The following is a 22,243-nucleotide window of genomic DNA, read 5'->3' as shown; positions in this document are numbered from 1 at the left end:
GATTGAAGTCTATTCCCAAACAAATTTGGGATCAGAAAAAGGTGGAGGGGGAAAACAAAAAAACCCAAAACTTTTTTCACATCACCCAGTTTTGCTCTACTAGTTAAAAAATGAAAAGTTCTAAGCGAGTCTAAATTTGGGGACCTTCACTAGGAAAGTCTACTTAAGGAACCATTTGAAAGTTTTCTGGATTAAGATAGATTTTTCTAATATGGGTTGACAGTTTTATATTTTAAAGGGTTTAGTTTGCACTGCCTCATCTCTTGTGCCTCTGTCATTTACATCTGTACAAAGTGAATGACAGTGCTACTAAATTAAATGTTAGTGCTTTACATTAATTTTGCACAGGGCCAAAGGTCTACATAAACTGCAAGGCAATGTGTGATAGCATGGGTGCTCACCTCACCCCACCCCCATGTCCTCTGGTGTCACCTCATACATACTCTGGTGGCCCAGGGGAGAGCAACAAAAGTATCCCTGTCTCAGTTTCCCTTAGTGGGCTTTCAGTTAATTCAGTGATGCTGTTATGTAATGAACAGTGCCCCTTCTGGGGTCTAATTTATTTAACCAAAGACTAAACAAACATGCAAGCAAGTCAATATTAGTCTGTCCTACCCGAGTCCATCCATCTCCATCCAGGCCCATCACCACTAAGACCGTCTCAGACCAGGATTCTCTCCTCCCATCATCTGGATAAGGGGTCCATCTCAGGGCTCCAGCAGAGGTCAAACTGCTGCAGCTCTTCTTTGGAGCAGCAAGTTAAAGTACCTCAACAACCTTGACTTCTTGCTGCTGTCTAGTAAGTTCCATTCATGGGGACCAGGCTGTCACCACTCATAGCCCTCACAGAACTTAGTTCCTCTCCGCCCATCCCCTGCTAGTAAACTCTCAAACCAGCTTCCCTGAGAAGTCCCTCTTTTCAGGTGTCAAGGGCTATCTGCCCAAGCCCTTATAAGCCTTTATGAGGCCCAGGTGTTCACTAAGTAATTAACTGTCACCCAGCCATCTAGGTAATTCATTACTCACAAGCAGATCTGAGTTGGCTCGTTCTCCTTAGCAGAGCCTATCACAGGTAGTTTGGCCCCTGATTCCCCTGAAAGGGCCGGCCTCTGTGATGAACTACTGTTGGAGTTATTACTAAGGGCTCCTCAGTTATGGGAAATAAGTTAGCGAGTCAGTTCAGATTCTAATGAGCAAGTGTGTACAGTAGAACCTCAGAGTTAAGAACATCTCTGGAATGGAGGTTGTTTGTAACTCTGAAATGTTTGTAACTCTGAACAAAACATTCTAGTTCTTTCAAAAGTTTACAACTGAACATTGACTTAATGCAGGTTTGAAACTTTACTATGTAGAAGAAAAATGCTGCTTTCCCTTAATTTTTTTTAGTAGTTTATAGTAGTTTAACATAGTATTGTATTTGTGGTTTTTTTTTTTGTTTTTTTTTGTCTCTGTTGCTGCCTGATTGCCTACTTCCGGTTCCAAATGAGGTGTGTGGTTGACTGGTCAGTTTGTAACGCTGAGGTTCTACTGTATTATAATTGAGCCTCCTTGCTGGTAGCTTCAGGATGGAAAGGGTATGGAGACTCCAAAGAGGTAGGCCTTCTAGAAGGGAGTTGAGGGCTATTGATGTGATAAAGCCACTGTCAGCTTTTCTGCCCTGTCATGACTGTTAATACAGCACTGTTTGTGAGTACAAACTCTCTTAAAATTCCTCTGAGAACGGTCCTGCTCAGTTTGCAGTTTGTCTTTGAGAGCAGATGGTGAATTTCATGTTTGAATGAGTCAGTCTTCTTCAGGGCTGCAGCTACAGAGAAAGTGCTGTCCAAAAAGCATGTACAGAAATTAAAACCACATTTTCAAATTTAAACCACATTTTCAAACTTGCCTAAATACATATACGGTTTACAACATAAGGCCAATTCCCTGTCGTGAGTAAATAATTACTTTTATAAGAGTCAGAATAGGCTGCCACACACCCCTGTGTGTTGCGAAATGTTAGGTTCCATTCTCTCACATTGTCCTTCTTCAGTCATTACCATAATGATGGTGGGTGAGAGGAAGCAACCGTTAGAACGGTTAGCCCACAGTTTCTGTCTTAAGGGCCTGATTCTGCCAGGTGCTGAGTGCCTCTTGAATGATGCAGATTGCTCCTAATGCTAATAAGCACCTGTCTGCTTTGGGTAGAAAAAACCCTTTTACAAACTAGGACCACCAGAACACCACAGCGTTATCAAAGCTGTTAAATTGTCTTTAGTATTTATATCAATGCATGAGCTGGAATGTTTTCAGTATGCATATGATATTTATGTCAAGTCTAGGCCACCTGACAGATGCTAAGAGGGACCTGGGTGTTATGGCAGACAGAAAATTGGACGTGAGTTAGCAATATGATATAGCTGCAAGCAAGGCCAATTTTGGACTTTACAAGGAAAGGGGAGAGGGTAATGATCCCATCACTATGTGAGTGTGGTGCACCTGTACCTGCTATATTGTATTTGCTTCTGGGCATCACGTTCATTACCAGTCAGATCCTGACAAGGGGGAGGGTGCCCAGGGAAGAGCAACTGAAATGATCAGGGCACTGGAGGGAGTTGATGTATAAGGAAATATTAAAGGAACTAAATGTGGCTTGGCTAAGCAGTGGCTGGGGGACCAAGGGAGAAGGGGTGGGACACACTACTAGTTTATAAATATCTGAAGGGTGTGAAGGAGTGAGAGGAATCATTTTGCGTGATGCAGAGGAGTATACGTAGGAGTACTAGGATGCAACTGAGAGAAGGGATGGTCTAGGCCGAATGCTGATGAGTGAGATCTATTAGGCGCTGGAAATATCTCCAAAGAGAAGTGGCAGAAGTCCCATCTCCTGAGACATTTAAATCTAGGCTGAACAAAATAATAGAAACTGTGCTGTAGGGGATGGCCCTGCAGGAACTTCTGAGAGTGGGAATATTTCTACCATTTTCACTTTATTATCTCTTTGCATTTTGATTTCTCTCTCCAGTGACTCTTCTGAACATAAGAACATTCATGGAGGGCAGGTCCATCAGTGGCTATTAGCCAGGATGGGCAGGGATGGCGCTCCTAGCCTCTGTTTGCCAGAGGCTGGGAATGGGTGACAGGGGATGGATCACTTGATGGTTACCTGTTCTGTTAATTCCTTTTGGGGCACCTGGCACTGGCCACTGCTGGAAGACAGGACACTGGGCTAGATGGACCTTTGGTCTGACCCAGTATGGCCGTTTTTATGTTCTTATTCTTCCTGGTTTGTTTTTTTTAATACTGTGCTCCAAAGGTAATTGCTAATTTCCCTTCACTCTCTCCTCAGGCTATGTCTACGCTACAGCAGCACAGCTTCAGAGCTGCAACTGTGCCATTGTAGTGCGGTAGTGTAGACCCCTCCTACACGGATGGAACGGGTGTTTCCATCGCTGTAGTTAATCCAACTCTCTGAGCGGTGGTAGCTAGGTCAAAGGAAGAATTCCTTCCATCCACCTAGTTACATCTACGCTGGGGGCTAGGTTTACCAAACTGTTGCACAGGGCCCAAAATTTTTCCCAGGCACGAGCAATGTTGCTAGGTCTATCTAATTTTTAAGTGTAGACCAGGCCTCAAAGCACATTGACAGTGAAACAAGTTGGAACGGGAGCAGGAAGCAAAGGAATTCCACATTCAACCTCACTCTCACACCCCCAAAAGGTTTCATCCACCTCAGTATGGCAGGCCATGTCTACACCACCATCAGTACAGTGGCACAGCTGCGGTGCTGCAGCTGTAACACTGTAGTGTAGCTGTTTCCTGCAGCAATGGGAGGGGGTTTTCCATTGACATAATTAATCCATCTCTCAGAGAGGTGGTACCTAGATTGATGGAAGAATTCTTCTGTTGACATAGCAGCATCTACACCAAAGATTATGTTAGCCCAACTATGGTGCTCAGGGTACAAAATTTTTCATAGTCCAAAACAACATGGCTAGATCGAGGTAATTTTTAAGTGTAGACCAGGCTTAGGTCTTAGAGGCTGAATTATTCCTGGGAAGCTCCAAAAGTGGACTTTTTCTGGTTGGTCCACCTGCAATACCACACCTCAGGCCGTGCAGACTCACAAGTTGGGCTGGAGTAATTCCCCTGTGTGGTGAGAAACTTGTTTGTAAGACGTCAGCTTGGTTTATTTGGGATGACCCCCATAAACTACCACTTTATCTGGATTTCCAGTGCCAAAATAGGCTCTCGTGAGCCATCAGGTTTACTCACAAAGCTCAAATTTATGTAATTCACACAGTCTGTCTCTACTTCTCTTACTAGCTACCATCTTCACTTTACAGTTCATGCCCTGAGAAGTTAAGGCTTTACTTGCTGGCTGTACAGCACAATATCCTTTAGCTTATAAAATATACATTGTACGCAGTAAAGTTGTATTGTATACTAACAATAGGCTAGTTAACAGACTCCTACATTCAAGCTCCACTGGGGATCCCTGCTAGCTGATTGAGTTGCGGGGGATGGCGTGTGTGTGTGTGTGACAACTGGCAGATTTCATCTGCCTGTAACATTGTGAGGAGGGGATACAACTCAGAAAGCGAAGTAAGGTAGGTGCTGAATGCCCCCTCTGTCCTGTGCTAGTGGAAGCATTTAGCTTATAAACCTGACATGATCTCATTGTTAAACAAGATCTTTGCAAGTCACCCTTAAAGCTTAATAGACTATGTAAAAAGCAAAGGTGAGCTCAGAATGGAATCCAAGAACTGGGCACCCCTGAATGTTGAGAAATTTTGGATATGAACTTCATGTCGTGGACCCATCTCTAAAAAATACCTCAGTGATAGAGAAGCAAAATTATCACACTCAAGAGTCCAAAAGTTAATGGGTCATTCAGAAGTAATTTGAAGGTCTATGTACAAAATTTTATAACACAATGTATGTAAAACATTAGGATCTCTCCAGTGGAAAAGTCCAATATAAATGTGAAATATGACTACACATCACAGTTCTCGGAATACAAATGTTGTTCATCTTTAACCCTTTAACGGCTGTTATGCCCTTGACTGCGTACCATGCAGTTAAGTAGGCATAGCTCTGCTCTGTGTCAAAAGCTTCTGTCCTGAGAGCACAGAACTAGCTGAACAGTTGCTTTTGTGGATCAGGGCAATGGGAGTTAAAGGCAAGTGACTAATTAGTGATTCTGCTCCCAAACCAAGTTCCAGAGCTATATGAAATCTGCTACTTTCAGTTTGCAAAGCTTTCCAAACCAAGGCCAGCTGGCTCAGTTTGCCTGGGTTCACACCCCAGGAGATTTGTGAGGTACTCTCTGGTCCAAAGAGCTCACAATCTAAGTAGGCAAGACAAGTGGACAGGAGACGTGGCATTCCCATTTTACAGATGGGGAACAGAGGGAGAGAGATTAAATTACTTGCCCAAGGGTCACACCGTGAATTCATGATAGTGCTAGGGATTGAACCCACGTCTCCCAAACTCTACTCCAGAGCCTTAATGACGCTACCATCCTTCCTTTCTAATTTCATACATTAATTTTGAGACACGCAAATTTCATCCTCGCTCTTGCTCCTCACAGGCTGTGTTTCCTACCTAAGATAGGGGTATGAGGCCTTGCTCAATGTTAAGGGTTGTGAAGTGCATGAAATTATTAGCACCAGTCATAAGAAGAACTCAATCTTCTGGCTTCCAGTTTAGTGTACCTCTACGTGGCCAAAGGGTCTTTTGTTGGCATAGCAGAAGCAGCATATCTTCTCTTATACCAAGGGGTGCCTGGGGGGATCCATGCTGCCTGTGTCCCATCCAAGTCAGTTGTGTGGCTGCTTCAAAACAGTGCAGTACGCTCAGTGACTTGGGGAAGTATGTACAATGCAGAAAGACTTTTCAGAGGATATAGGCACAAGCCTTGAACACGTTTTTTTGCACATGTGCAAATAGAAATTTTCTGTGGTTTGTAACTCAGTCAGATCGAGACGGACTTCTATGGGGACAGCAAAACCTTTTCTGACCACTGGATTATCCCTCTGTCAAATTTCAAGTTCTGGATCCAAACTTCTGAGGTGCTAGAGCTCTACAAAACTGGTCTGAAAATATGTAGAACTGGCAAAACCACCTTTTTCCCCCCACAAGCTTTTTCTCAAAATGGTTGCCCTGTGTTTTTGGATGGGGGGGACTCCATCTAAGGCAGACACCAAACATGGAAAATTTCAGTCCAAAAACTTTGATTTGCAAAGTTGTATTGCTTTTACAAATGGGGGTTTAAAACAAAGTTTTAGGCAACCTTTAGATAGGGTGCACTACCAGTACCTCCCCTCCTTTTTTATTCCCCCCGAGGGAATAAAAACAAAAAAACTTCCCGACAGAAGCAAATTATTTTTTAAAATGACAATATAACTCCATAAAACCATTTTCAATGTGTGTTTTCTCCGTAGTATTGGAGTACTAAATTCACAACTCCAATAGCCATAGTAGATCAGACCACTGGAGCATTTAACCCAGCGTCATATCTCTGGCGGCAGCAGCTGTACAGAATGCAGCAGGAGAGGGCTTAGAAATGTCAAGGAATGGATTTAAGTGGTGCAGGAGGCCTATGACAGGCTCTCCCTTTTTAGGTACATTCCAGCATCTATGATTAAATCCATCTGGAATTCCTTTCTGTTTTGAATAGATTTTACTAACACAAATGACTTTGCGTTATTGGCAAATTTCACTAATTGATGTCCACTTTCTTCTGCAAGGCCCCAAGTGTGGTTCCACCTGCAGAGTTCTCAAACCAGGAACAGGGTCCAAATCAAAAACACAGCACTGGGGCCAGTTCTGAACTGAAGATCCACCCTTTACTACAATTATTCTCTATTGCTTCACCCATTTTAAATTCACACCAGGCCTTTCCCACAACAATCAGGATTGTTTGTCTTAATATTTTATGGAGGACCTTACTAAAAAGTTCTGGAAAATGTTAATGATGGTGTCCACCTGGTCACCTTCATCTAGTTATTCACTTTTTCAAAGAACTCTGGTTGTAGTAATGATGACTGATGCAAAAAAGTAGAACTAAATTATCTTCTGACATCTAAATTTCTCTCCTAACCTTAGTGGTCTCAAGGGCCTACAGTGAGACACACATGGAGACTACTTGCTTTTAATGTTTTTAGATTGTAAACCTCTTTGAGTAGCGATGTCTTTTTGTTCTGTGTTTATAAAGTGCCTAACACAATGGGATGCTGGTCTATGCTTGGAATTCCTAGGTTCTACCGCAATACAATAATAATAATAACAATTAAAATGTTTTAAAATACTTTAGCTTTAGTTTTTCTTCATGTAGGACTTCATTTTTATCTTAACAAATCGTGATAATTTGCCTTTTTCATTTCCAATCTTCTCACCTGGCCTGGTTTGTGTTTTCATCTGTATTGTTTGGGCAGGATTTCTACTTTCTGAAATATGTCTTTAAGATCTAAACTCATGTATATGTCCTTAAGATCTAAACTCATGTACTCTTCTGCTTAACTATGCAAGGTTTTGCATAGGTGTACACAAAAGTAGTACAATACACTCCCAGATCTTCAACTCCCATTAATACAGTGTTAGTGAATTACCGTATAGACTAATTCCATGCTGATCCAGTATTTTTGAATTCAAACAGTTAAACTCAGTTATCTGAATAATGTCCAGAAAGAAAACAAAGCCATTCCCACACAATTTATAGAAGCAGGAGGTTACATTTGGTTTATTTATTAGACAAGCAGCAGCAGATTATTTTCTTGAAGGCAAACTGTATTCATTCTGCATATGCAGTAGAAAATGTAGAGTGCATGAATATATACATGGGATACAATCAACAGTAGATACATTCATCACTAACATAGCTGTAAATCAGAATAAAACTAAAGAAAAAGAATTCTGTAGACAAATGTAACAGAAAATGCTACCCCTGGTGTACAGAACAGACAGTGGCATCAGGCCAAAATGTTGTTCTAAATTTGTCACTTCAGTTTTAGTTAATTAGGGCCTGAGCCAACTCCAATGAAGACAATGGAAGTCTTTCCAGTGACTGCAGTGGGCCCTGGATCAGATCCTTGATGGACATCATTCCTTCCGAAACTCAAGCAGCTCAAGCTAAAATTGAGAAACATACGTTCATAAAGTTTCATGAGTCTAATTTTTTAAAGAGATTGAAATCCAGACTCCAATTTTGCAGGAATATTTATGTACCTGTAAATATATGTGCCTGCAATCAACTGCAGACACAAATCTGGATGTCTGTCTCCTGACTTGCTCATGCAATCAAGTAAACATTTAAAATGGTGACATTTGAACTCCAAATTATTGCTGCTGCAAAACAGCTGGCACAATTACTTATGGTGAAACAGTATGGCAGTAAAAGTGGACATGCTTTTAAAATTTGGGCTTAAGATGTCCAAGTCACAAACCCCACAGAAAGCAATTTTTTTCATAAGAGAACAGTGAAAATCAATACAGGTAACATATATAAAAAAAATATAAAAATACTGCAGTGTATTTTCTTAAGTAACCTATAGTCCTTCAGTTATATTTCTGTGATAAAAGATAGTTTGCTCTCAGAAAAAGGAGATAGCAAAGCAGCTAATAGCTCTGTCGTTTTAACTTTCTGAAGTCTTTATTTTTTTAAACTGATCAATAAGAGTACACAATCTAAGCCCTCCTCTTCTCTTGCCTTCTTCCAGGCCATGAATGAACAGCTATTATTGAGCAAAAGATGAATGAAGCACTTTCTCATCTGAAGTTTGTAAACAAGAACAGAAGTTCTAGGATCTTAAATGTGATAATTTGTTATGGAATGCTTATCCCATTGCCCTACCAATTCACACAGTCAATAAATTCCAAGGCTATTGGTAAGTTCTTCAACAGTCTTTAGCATGATACTTTACTAGCAGACAAGAAATAGACCAGTGCAACGTTTACTATATTCTTTCATGCTAAACATCAAATTCCCAAAACATTGTAATTGTTAGATGTTCAAGACTGATCCTCTCCTTTCTTCCGAGCATCCAAACTTCAGAGCCCATCCATGCTTTTAATGTTTTGGTAACATGACTGAGCACTGCACAGTACACTGAAATACAAAATCAAAATAGTTGAATATACCCTATCCCAACACACACACACACACCCCTTTAAATTTTAAAGCATTCTCAACAGTAAACCATGTTGCTTGCATGCAGATTAGAAACAGGTATGAATTCTCTTGATGTGTGCAGTAGCCCTGAAAAAAACCAGATGGTGAGACAAGGAGAACAGATCGTTTAACCTCCAGCAATTGTGAACCTAGTACCCTGTAATTACAATTTTCCATACGTACTAACTGGTGATTGTTGTTACAAATCAACTCCACAAAGTTCTAGATTAAAATTAATACTTAGCTTTAAAAACTAAAGTTAAGAAAAGTCCCATATTTGGGTATTTTAACTGTTTAAAAAGTAGCATCTTGGTCACACCCTTTGGATTTACAGAAATCTAAAAGTAAACTTAATCCTAAAATTCTGAAAATAACAAAAATGCTAAAAAAGAAAATGGGTTTTGCATGTTCCTTTAACTTATGTAAAAACCCCTGAGCATCAGAAAATTGAAAGTAATGAGAAACTATTGTTTTCCTTAAGATAGTATGCAGCGAATACAATGCTCATGACACTTAAGGACTGGCCTGGGCCAAGCTGAGTGTCCGAGTCTGAGAGATGTTGAGCACTCGCAATTTCCACTGAGTTTAATGGTAGAAGCTCGGCCCTTTTGGACCCCACTCCTTGACCCTGCAGTAAACCCTGCACGGAATCCCATTTCACACAAGTACTTTTAAGCACACAGACTTCATTGAGACTATTCCCATGAATATAGTTACTCCATGTACATCCACTTTTGTTGGATCAGGGCCTCAAGAGTGTAGTGACTACACATGTCACTTAGGGTACACGTAAACTCAGATTTAAAAAAAAAAAAAAGAAAAAAAGGTTAGCTAGGAAACACATTTTAAAGCCCTTCTGTAGACAGGGGCAAACTATAATTTAGCATGTGTTAGCTGGTTAAGGAGATCCCTGAACTCTTACCTACTAACCACCTTGATCAGCCAACATGTTAAAATACAATTTGCCCTGTCTACATTAGGCCTTTGAAATGAATTATTTAAAACATCTAGGCAAATAAGTGTTGTGGGATTTTTTGTTTGTTTGTTTGTTTGTTAAATGTATCCAAAAGTCAGTGGGTCTCTGTATGGGGACTGGAGTCTGTCTGTGTGGCACTCACTGCAGAATTAAGGCCTTTGTGTGAACAGACTTCCCTACATGTGCTCTAGAAGGCAGTCTTAACATGAAATTTCCTTTCTATCCCAGTACTCAGCTACTCTCAACCCAAGACTGCTGGTTGTGCCACACTGTGTTAAACTGTATTGTGTTTTTGTGTTGGGTCCAAACACCATCACCGATCGTCACCTAGCCCATGAGTTGAAATTCTGGTCAGCAAAGAGACTGAGTTTTTCTCTGTCCAATGTTTTCCCCAGTCAAATGACTAACAAAAGATAGAGGACATACTTTCAAGATAGAATAGCATAGTAACAAACTTAGACTACCTCATGGGTATGCTAAATAAAGAGCAAGTCTAAACATGTATCAGTCAAAGGGCTATTCATGAGCTTTCACTTGCTAAACAAAACTATGTAGGGCTCTACATAGTTTATTTAGCTTTGTTACTAAAGTATCACAAACATAAGATCTGTTTTCAAATCAAATGAGTCTTCCATCACTTATGCAATTGATTCTGTGTTTGGGCTTACAAGTTAGTTAACATTTTTGGTATTTCCTGGTTGGTGGCACAAATGCAATGACATCAGCATGTCCTGTTCTGGAAGCCTACAGGCATTCTATCCCATCTGTTCCTTAAAGGAGCAGCATTAGTACAACTGCTATGCCTTCAGAGAGGTAATTATTATTAATGATCATTTATGAAGGCTATGAAATACAGTGAGAGTCTGAAGCGGGGTGACTCTTAGTTTGACTCAATACAACTTCGATAATATATAAAATTGACCTGTAGATGAGCTGTATGAAATGTTATTGTAGCCATGTTGGTCCCAGGATAGTAGAGAAATAAAATGGGTGAGGTATTATCTTTTATTGGACCGATTCCTGTGGGTAAGAGAGACAAGCTTTCAGGCTGAAGAAGAGCTTTGTGTACACTCAAAAGCTTCTCTCTCTCACCAACAGAAGTTGGTCCAATGTTTCCTCACCCACCTTGTGTCTCTGTCGATGAGTTGACATTTAAAAAAAACAAACAAAAAAACCCCAAAAAACCAAACCACCCACATGAAACAGTTAAAGCTCATTTTTATATCTTTGACCTCCAAACTAAGGTTCACTTTCTTTCTCACTAAAGAGAGGACAAGGGAGGGTGATCAGAGATATATCTGAGAGCAAAAGACAGGAGAACAGGCACGAGACGACAGGCAGGGTGAAAGATGCTATGCTGAAATCTTGCCACAGGAGTAAGAACATTTCACTCAACATCTCTGTTAAACACTGCAAAAACTTCTAATAGGGGAGGTTGGCCCATGCAAACTTCAGCTGCAAGGTGTGGGGGCAGGGGAAGGAGAAAGAGGCAAATGCCTCCCTGAGTAAGTTTCCCCACCCACAGTAATGAGCAGAGGGAAGGAGAGTGGATGAGGGGAGGTGGTGTTACCAGTAGGGGTTGAGGGCAAAGGCTCTGACCTCAGTCTCATGCTTCCCAGAATTGCTGTTCATGGAAGCAAGCTTTTTACAGCAGTCCATCAGCACCCAGCTGCTGAAGCATGGAAGTGGTGATTGTTCTTTTACCTGTGTAGCAGGGCCCCAGAATACCAGCTGGGATCTGGCATGTGCTGCCACTTTGTTTTTAGTTCAAACAGGAAGAGAGGACAGGGTCAGAAAAACAAATTTAATCACAAAATAAACTGCTGATGTTTAAAGGGGGCAAACAAGAATTTACATGGAAGAAAGCTTTGCCTAGCTCCAAAGTGGGGGAGGGGATTTTTTAACTGTATGGTTCAATTATAACATACACCCAGTGTATCTCTGTCCCTATTCCATCCCATAATTGTTTCTATCCCTATCTACAAACAATAAGGCCCAATCCCAAATCTTATTTACCACCATTCAGTGCTTCAAAAATCCTAGTCCTCCTCAGCAAAACCTAACCAACTGTCTAACCCTCAGCCTTTCCTACCACTTTCCCAAAGTGCCACTGGCCTGGCACAACTTCTAACCTCCTAGCTTCCTTCCAGGACTCCAACCCAGCAATTCCTTAATTATTCATGTCAGGCAATTCCCTATTCCTGATCCCAGCCCCATTAGCAGCTTCCAAGACCCTCATCCCAAATTCCAAAAGCTACTCCCAGTATCGTTTTCTCCACTCCTGAAACACTCAGACCTGACCACAATCAACAAGGGAAGGACTGAAGCTTCATGACTCAGGGCACAGGGAACCTCAGCTCTCTCCAGCCAGCAGCACTGCCCCACCCTGATGTACGAACTGACAGGACAACCCCATAACTGACACTGAAGTATACAAAGGGTACATCTACACTGCCATTAGATACCCATGGCTGGCCCACGTCAGCTGATTCGGGCTCACAGGACTCGGGATAAGGGGGTAACCACCAAAATCAACCTTCTTCCCCCATCTCAATCCACAAAAATCATCCTTAGGGAAATAGACTCCATGGCTCTGGGACCCCAGACATCTACACCACAATTAAACAGTCCCCTAGCCTGAGCCAGCTGACATAGGCAAGCCATGGATGTTTAACTGCAATGTAGACATACCCAAGGTGGCCAAGTGACACGGCAAGACATGTGACAGTGAACTTGAAAACATCTGTGGGTCAAACAGAGGTCACTGGATCATTTTTAATTAAAACAAAACAAACCCAAAAAGCCAAAAACTTTAGAGTCCATTTCCCTGAGGATGATTTCTGTGGATTGGGAAGGGGGAAGAAGGTTGACTTTTCTGACTACCCCCCTCCTCTACCTGCTTCACAACTTCCCAAAGACTGCAGGAGGGTGAAGAGAGCTAGCTGGCCTCCCACACAAGTGTTGGGAGGAGGAGACAGCATTACAGGTAACTAAACTCCCCTCCCAGAAGACAGAAAAAGACAAAGCAATATTAGTGCTAATATTAGTGCTTAGCTGGAGCAGGGAAGAGGTTAGCCGGGGACCCATCTTATGGTTTTGTATTGTAGCCATGTGAACCTACCCTACGGTCAATTCAAAGCTTAAACTTGTTTAAGGATTCATGCTTGAGTTTTGCCTGAGACAGCATGGCTTTGAATACATCAAAAACATAAGACTCACATCTCCTCCACTAATTGGCAGGGTGAATAAAAATCAGTGATTTTTTTTATTTAAATCAGATTTTTTTGATAAAATGCTTTTTGAGGAAAAAACCTATCTAAAGATAGTTTTAATTAAAATACATTATAGCTCAAAGATATTTCATCATGGAATAGGGATGATAAATTCTAATTCTATAGTATGAGATAATATGTTCATGTACTGTTTAAGAAAAGTGTTGTAAATGAGTTCCAATAATTCATGGATTAGGGACCCAATCTTATGGGGTTCTACAGGCTTCTCTATAGATTATTTAGGTTAATCTTTCTATCTACCCAATGGGACAATCTACAAGATACCATCAGAGATGCTTAGTTTTGCAGTTCTCAGACTGTGGATTTGTTTCTCCAGAGGTAACATGCTTGTTAACAGCAAAAATGTTTTTAAATAAATAAATATATAGAGGTGAGAAATAACAGACCTCAACTCTATTGTCCCTCTGCAAATTTGTGTACACAGAGTCAATCCCTTACCTCTCTCTAAAAGTGCAAAGTTTCAAAAAGTTCAATGAATAGAAGATTGTTGGGGGTGGAATAGATCTGGACAAGGAGAAGAAGTCTGGAGATAAATGTGAGAAGGGAGGGACATAACTTTTTTGTTAAAATACTATATGTTTGCTGTTGAAGAAAAAAATCCAGAATACTTAACGTTGTTGTTTTAGTTAAATAAAACAGTTTAAATGTTTGTTGGTGATGTTTTCCTCCTAATACAGCAGGGCAAGAATATCCTCCAAATATTAGTGATTAACATGTTGAATTGGAGATAGTTCACCTCCCAGTGACTTCATAAATATCTGCTTCAATTACCTTTGGTAAATGAAATAACTAAACAATCACTCATTTTCTGATATAGCTGTAAAACTAATCTGAAAAGTTTTCAAAATAAATCACTGTTTAAAAATGTATAGTGTGTACCTTCTAAAAATGAAACCTACATCTATCTCTGAGTTGTGAAGAATATGTATTAAGGTTATAACAACCAACAAGAATGCACTTTTATGTAGAAAACCACTATTAAATAGAGTCTTCCTGACTAGTGATTTAAATCAATTTGATTTAAATCAAATCCACCCTGCTAACTGGACCATATGAAAACACAGATTTTTAAAATAATAATTTTATTGGAACTTCAAATTTCAAGTGCTAAGGGAGGAGCACAGAGGGAGCCCTTAAAGTGCAGAGACATCAGCACTCAGGGACTGGTCTTGTTTACTGCCCCCAGGCCTCCCTCCCTTAAACAGCACCACTCTCCCTAACACAGCCTCCTTCCCCAATACACAGCCCTTCATTCCTTCAGACTGCCACACATACCTGGCTTGCCTCTGCTGCCTGCCCTTCACAGCCCCACTCTGCCCTCTGTCCCCCTCAGCTCCTCTGACACTAGAAAGTAAGGGAGTCAAGAGGAGTCAGGAAGTGCCTGTGCATGAGGAAGGCATGGGGAGGAGTAGGAAAGAGATCAACATTTTAACATCTGAGACAAAGATTCTCTCCCCTAGGCAAAGGTATAAAGTGACTGGATGAAGCTGAGATGTGGAATTTGCATAAGCCAACCCTGTATGTTTTAAAAGTGTTTGTCTGAAATTCTCTCTCCATAACACTTCAAAAAGGTATTTCCTTTTCAACCTAGCAATCCCGCTTTGTGCATCTACTGTCACAGCAGTGCCAGGGTGAATAGAATTCTGAACATCTACATTGTTCTCCTTGTGTTACCCAACGAACAACTTTCCTTTTGCAAACTCACAAGTGCAAATGGGTTTAATCTTCTCCATTTGGCTCACTATTATTTTGAGCTCTCCACTGAATAGAGATGTAGGTCTGTAATATGGAGACTCATGCAGATTTGTACTTTTCCTCGCTATAGGAGTACCACAGCTTTAATACATGTACTGCAGATGTCCCTCTACTTTTTGAAATACTTGTAAAATTGAGGCTACCTGTTTGCAATAAAGCTTGTCAAACTCTGTAATGAACCTTTTCTCTCCTGGTGACTTCCTTGCTTATTGCGACATTGTTGAATTACAAATTTTTTTAAATGGTGTTTTGAATGGCAGTATCGTTACACAGCATGCACTTCTTTCCTTCCCCTCTCCCCACAGTGCCCCCCAAAACCTGTTCAAATATTGTGCTTACTTTCATGTTATGCAGAGTTTCTGTCCAGTCCATGGAACCTATTTGAGGTATAGCAGTAAGAAGTATGCTTGTTGCCTTGTTTGCATTTTCTTTCAGAGTCTTTAAAACCTTATCCACTGAAACCTAGAAATACAATAAAAAATAATGATCTTCTCAAACTTGTTTGTAAAATAGATAATGTTGCACAAAACTCAACTCCTAATTAAGCAACACCCTACATATCATTCCCCATCCAACTGTTTTAGCTCAGAACAGAACACATGAATAAAAACAAAAAATCCTCTATGCATTTTAAATTGAGATGACAAGAAGTCACAGAGAAGATCTTTTTAAAGACTCAATAGTTTCTTTTTTTGTTACATTGTACAATGGGAGAGTGATTCTACAAAGTCCATACTCAAGATACCTCAATGAAACTGTTCACCAGAGTAAGGACTGAAGGACTGGGGCATTGGTGTGGAAACGGTGACTTATGTTTACTCTAGCCATCTTATGCTTCGTAACTATAATAATACTGAGCTGACACATCTGAGTAGAGTGAGACCTCTTGCCACAGAATGTTTGAAAATGTAAAAAATTACTCTTTATACAAAGACAACCTTGGACAACCTGAGAAAGTGGCTATTAAGTTTTAACTGCAGGAAAAATTTCCACTGCTATTCTCAGGATGACATTGGCAGCTTTAAATAAAATGCTGCAGTGAGGTAATTTTCACAGCATCAGTCAAAGCTTCAATGTTCTTTGTGAAGGTATAAGTTAGATTTTAGTGGGCCATCACTGGCTGAAATCTTACTGTATAATAATGGACACTGTAGGCACATAAATATTTTCAGTCTTCAAAAATTCAACTGAAGAATCTACAATATCCTGACTGTGTCTATCCCATTACATGCATTTTATGGGACTATCAATGCAGAAAGCAAGTGAAGTTCTCAGGGATCCATATCCTCGCTGCTGTTTGCCTGCATCTTTGTGACGCATCTGCGCACAGACAGATCAATATTGCAGAAAACTGTTTCAATTTTGCAACTAACATGGTTCTTTCCAGATCAAAACTATGTTAAGATGGAGGTAGGGTTGAGAATGCATATAAGTAATGTAGGGTAAAATACACTACAGGGGTGTTGTAAATATCCCAAACACAAGCACTGCAAACCCAGAAAATTCAGAGTTAAGGTTAAACTTGAAAGAAATCCAAATATGTCAAAAGGTATGGAAATATACAGCTAAGGAACCAAAACAACCTTCTGTCTTGTAATGGTATCATCCTGGAAAAAAGAACCCAAATCCATCTTTAAAAATCAGTTGCATTTAATCTGGGATCAATACACCATTTTGCATTTATCATAATTGTATCGTTATCTCAGGGCATCACTACAGGACAACAATAAGGCTGTTTAGATACCTTACCTGTGTTGTAATTTTGTGAAGGCTACACTGTATTCTTCCTAGATAGCAAAGATATTGAATCCCAACTTAGAATCATAGAATATCAGGGTTGGAAGGGACCTCAGGAGGTCATCTAGTCCAACCCCCTGCTCAAAGCAGGACCAATCCCCAGTTTTTGCCCCAGATCCCTAAATAGCCCCCTAAAGGATTAAACTCACAACTGTGGGTTTTGCAGGCCAATGCTCAAACCACTGAGCTATCCCTCCCCCCAGTGCTTCAAATGCAATAAAACAAACAACACTCCCCACAAACAAAAACTTAACTATTGAGCTTTGACCAGCACCGTCATAAATGGACTAAGAGTAAAATTCTGCTACTGATGCCCTCCCCATGATTTAAGTGGCAGCTGTGCACACACATCCAATAGAAGATCTGGCCCTAAATGCTGATTTTTCTTTCACAGATTTAGAATCATAGGGGTAGAAGGGACTGCAAGGGTCACCTAGATTCATAGATATTTAGGTCAGAAGGAACCATTATGATCATCTAGTCTGACCTCCTGCACAACGCAGGCCACAGAATTTCACCCACCACTCCTGCAAAAAACCTCTCACCTATGTCTGTGATACTGAAGTCCTCAAATCGTGGTTTAAAGACTTCAAGGAGTAGAGAATCCTCCAGCAAATGACCCGTGCCCCATGCTACAGAGGAAGGCGAAAAACCTCCAGGGCCTCTTCCAATCTGCCCTGGAGGAAAATTCCTTCCCGACCCCAAATATGGCGATCAGCTAAACCCTGAGCATATGGGCAAGATTCATCAGCCAGATACTACAGAAAATTCTTTCCTGGGTAACTCAGATCCCACCCCATCTAATATCCCATCACAGGCCATTGGGCCTATTTACCATGAATATTTAATTACCAAAACCATGTTATCCCATCATACCATCTCCTCCATAAACTTATCGAGTTTAATCTTAAAGCCAGATAGATCTTTTGCCCGCACTGCTTCCCTTGGAAAGCCGTTCCAAAACTTCACTCCTCTGATGGTTAGAAACCTTCGTCTAATTTCTAGTCTAAATTTCCTGGTGGCCAGTTTATAACCATTTGTTCTTGTGTCCACACTGGAACTGAGCTTAAATAATTCCTTTCCCTCTCCGGTATTTATCCCTCTGATATATTTATAGAGAGCAATCATATCTCCCCTCAACCTTCTTTTAGTTAGGCTAAACAAGCCAAGCTCCTTGAGTCTCCTTTCATAAGACAAGTTTTCCATTCCTCGGATCATCCTAGTAGCCCTTCTCTGTACCTGTTCCAGTTTGAATTCATCCTTCTTAAACATGGGAGACCAGAACTGCACACAGTATTCCAAGTGAGGTCTCACCAGTGCCTTGTATAACGGTACTAAAACCTCTTTATCCCTACTGGAAATACCTCTCCTGATGCATCCCAAGACCGCATTAGCTTTTTTCACGGCCATATCACATTGGCGGCTCATAGTCATCCTATGATCAACCAATACTCCAAGATCCTTCTCCTCCTCCATTACTTCTAGTGTAACCCCCTGCCAAGATTTAGGATTTGTTGTTTCTAAATCATCCAAGACAGATGCTTTAAGGCCAGAAGGGACCACTGTAGTCATCTTGTCTGATTTCCTGCACAACACAGGCCACAGAAGTTCACCTATGTATTTTTCTATTTTCAACTATTGGTTGAACAGGATGGTCTCTTTTAAAAAGACAATGAATCTCAATTTAAAGACTACAAGTGATGGAGAATCCACCACATCTCTTGACATCGTGATCCCAATGTTTAATGACACTTGCTGTTAAAAAAAAAAAAAAAAAAAAGTGGCACATTTCCAGTTTGGAATTATTTAGTTTTCTGTATAAATTATTTTTTAAATACACTTGCTTTCAGGCCAAAACCAAAATGCCACCCAAAAGCTAGGAAAGATTTCATATAAACATAAAAAATATAGAACAAGCAATTTTACAGTGTTGCTTTGACCGTGTATTAACTAATATATACAACAGTCTGCATTTCTGCAAGTCCTACAGTTGATGCTGCCATTTTCTGTGATGACTAAGGTTCAACTGGCAAGCACCGTAAGCATTCTGCTGGTTAGTGGTTGTTCTTGAATATATTACATGAGAAAGAGATATAAGAACTAAAAAGGATGTGTTTTTTTGTGGAGAGCTCAAGAGACTTAGGACAAGGTCAGTTACAGGAAAATGATGTCACAACTGGCTTTATACACATACCCTGATTCACACAATAAGAGGTGAACAGTTTTATTCTGATAAGAGAACTTTTTAAAGGAAAAAGCAGGGATATTGGACTCAGTCCTGCTCTCACTGACACTTTTGTTATTTCAGAATGCCTCCAATGACTTCAACGGAGTGAATTAGGGTATAAACTGGTGTAATTAAGAGCAGAATTTGTCTGGTATGAAAGGGCCTACTGTGATTTCTATCAAGAACTGTATAACTTTATGCACTTGCACTACATATAGTTTGCCATAATCTAAAACAACAAGACCGAACAAAACAGAAGCTTCACTCACGGCTTCTTCATGCTCCTTCCAGCAGTCATAATCTGTTGCCATAGCAATACTTGCATAGCAGATTCCGGCTTCTCTTGCAAGAACCACCTCGGGAACTGTGGTCATGTTGATAACATCAGCCCCCCAGTTGCGAAACATCAAGCTTTCTGCCCGAGAACTGAAACGTGGCCCCTCAATGGTGATCATTGTCCCCTTTGAGTGGCACTTAATCCCATGCTTCTTGGCAATCTCCATAAGAACCTTCAAAAATATTATCACAGAAATAGCAAATTATTAATCACCTACGTGAAGCCAACTATGTCCTCATACAAGAGAAGTAAGTAAAGAACAAATATCTCTGTTTGGGGGGTACTCTTGTCTCTCACCTGAATAACTTTCACACAATAAGGCTGTCTTTATACCAGTGGTGACCAAACTTACAGACCCTCAGAGCTGCATACGATAATCTTCAGAAGTTCGAGACCCACATGACACTCACAACCTGCCCCGTGGGGTGGCACCTGCCGGGCTCAGGGCTTCATCCTTGCAGGGCGGTGCCTGGTTGAAGCCTCGAGCCCTGGTGCCTTCCCTACTCCCTCTCCCCTCCCTAGCCCCACCACCCTGCTGCAGGGCAGAAGCCCCGAACTCCTTCCCCCAGTCTAGTAGGTGAGAACAGGTAGGATGCAGGGGGAAGGGGACACTCCACGAACCGCACTTTAACTGTAAAAGAGATGCATGTGGCTCGCCAGCCATGGTTTAGCCAGACCTGCTTTTTACTATGAATGTGAGCCTAATTTGACAACAAGTGTCAAACAAGGAAACCCACTCCCATTTCAGCTTCCTCTTTCAGGGCTGAAAACAAATCGTCCTACTGATGACGATAGGATCAACTGTGTTTTAACATCCATTGTCAGAAAGGAGGCTTACCTGGATGCCTGCTCTGCATTGCTGTAGTGGGTGTTGAACTCATCTGATCCAGTTTATACCAGTGGGATTCTGTTTCCAGCACTGGGTGAGGAGGACAGGAAGCAAGTGTGTTCGATACCCAGGCCTTGCTTACAGTGAGACTTCTGGTCAGAACAAGTCTAACCAATGTGGTAGTGGAAATGCTGGTGGCCAGTTTACACGAACAATACCACCATTGCTCCCAAAGGTGGAGCTGAACTGATGATAGCAAGGGTGGGAAATTTTAAGAAAAGTCTAAGTATGTGGGCGAGGGAAGTATGGTGGAAATTTGGAGAGAAATGTATTGATTTGGAGATGTGAGGGTTATACCTCTCCCTTAATTCCCACGCCAGTGGCTAAACTCTATGTGTTGACGTACACTAGATGTTGGTCATTAGTCTGTGCAATCCTGACCAGGAATATTATATCGCAGGGGTGGCCAACCTGTGGCTCCAGAGCCACATGCGGCTCCTCAGAAGTTAATATGCGGCTCCTTGTATAGGCACCGACTCTGGGGCTGGAGCTACAGGCGCCAACTTTCCAACGTGCTGGGGGGTGCTCACTGCTCAACCCCTCGCTCTGCCACAGGCCCTGCCCCCACTCCACCCCTTCCCGCCCCCTCCCCTGAGCCTGCAGTGCCCTCGCTCCTCCTCCCTTCCACCCCAGAGACTCCTGGACCCCACGAAACAGCTGATCGGCAGGTGCGGGGAGGGAGGGGGAGATGCTGATCGGTGAGGCTGCCAGTGGGTGGGAGGCACTGGGAGCTGGGGGAGCTGATGCGGGGCTGCTGATGTATTACTGTGGCTCTTTAGCAATGTACATTGGTAAATTCTGGCTCCTTCTCAGGCTCAGGTTGGCCACCCCTGCTGTATCTGTTCACTTTTACTATTTGTACATTGTTTCCAGTGAGTTCCAATCTCTGAACTAGTATCAACTGTCACAGTATTCCAAAATAGTTTCCTTTTATTATAACACAGAAAAGGATCATTCCTTTTTCATTCTGCATTTCAGGGCAACTTCTCTTAATTTAGTTTTTGGATTTACAGTTTATAAAAATTCTGGAAAGTTTATTTTTCTCTGATTTTTTTGTATATTTAGTTGTTAAAAAAAATCTACGAATTACATATCCCAGTTGTTCCATCCAGCCACAACACATTTATAGTTCTGGATTTTTGTATGGTTTTAATTATTACAATTGGGTTAGGGGAATTATACTAATATACACCTTTTGAGGGGTTCTGATGACATGCTAAGCTCCAGGACATAGATCAAACATATGATAAAATCAGAACTTGAAGAAAAATATCTGAATTGCAATAAAATTATCTATCTTTAACTTTATAATTTATCGATTTAACTGCAAAGAGCCCTAGATTCATGATTTATCTATTTTTTTGTTTTGGAAACAGTGATGTGGTTCCATCAGTTATGACTGTGTGTGTGTAGAACTTCCCTTTTATTATTGCTGCTGTAAGAAGCAAAGGACTAACTTGAGTCACTGAGAAATACTATTTTTGTTAATTATACGGAAACAATATCTATCTACAATGATGCAAAACGGTAAAAAGAGCTAACAGCTCAGCACTGATACTTGATATATTAAATGCTCTGGACATAGACTGAATCACCTGCTTAGCACTCTATTGTTTTGTCTGCCTTGGAATGGTAACTGATAGCATGATGACTAAGTGGGTTGAAAGATTTTTTGAATTCTAATCTGACCATAATTTCTGTAAGTGATTCTGTGCTCTCTGTGTATATGCCATTCTGCAACTTGCATTCTGCAGAGACTCTTAACATGAATCTCCTTCTTCATTTTCCCTCTGCTCAGATGGAAGAACATTCTGGCCCCTC

General features: G+C 41.1%; 1 protein-coding gene across 1 annotated transcript in view; it reads right to left on the bottom strand.

The window, feature by feature from the left end:
• Window positions 1-7,707: 7,707 nt before the first annotated feature.
• The window catches only part of MTAP (methylthioadenosine phosphorylase), a 56,860-nt gene continuing 42,324 nt past the window's right edge, over window positions 7,708-22,243 (bottom strand). Inside the window, exons 6-8 of the mRNA XM_074953464.1 lie at window positions 19,466-19,705; window positions 15,512-15,634; window positions 7,708-9,085 (exon numbers count right to left, since the gene is read on the bottom strand). Coding sequence (XP_074809565.1) covers window positions 9,047-9,085; window positions 15,512-15,634; window positions 19,466-19,705 — 402 coding nt within the window. The 3' untranslated portion in view covers window positions 7,708-9,046. The remainder of the gene's footprint in view (window positions 9,086-15,511; window positions 15,635-19,465; window positions 19,706-22,243) is intronic.

Source organism: Natator depressus, chromosome 5, assembly GCF_965152275.1.
Source record: "Natator depressus isolate rNatDep1 chromosome 5, rNatDep2.hap1, whole genome shotgun sequence".
NCBI classification, from domain to species: Eukaryota; Metazoa; Chordata; order Testudines; family Cheloniidae; genus Natator; species Natator depressus.
Note: the sequence above shows the minus strand (reverse complement) of the source record. Positions and strands in the feature narration are given on the sequence as shown.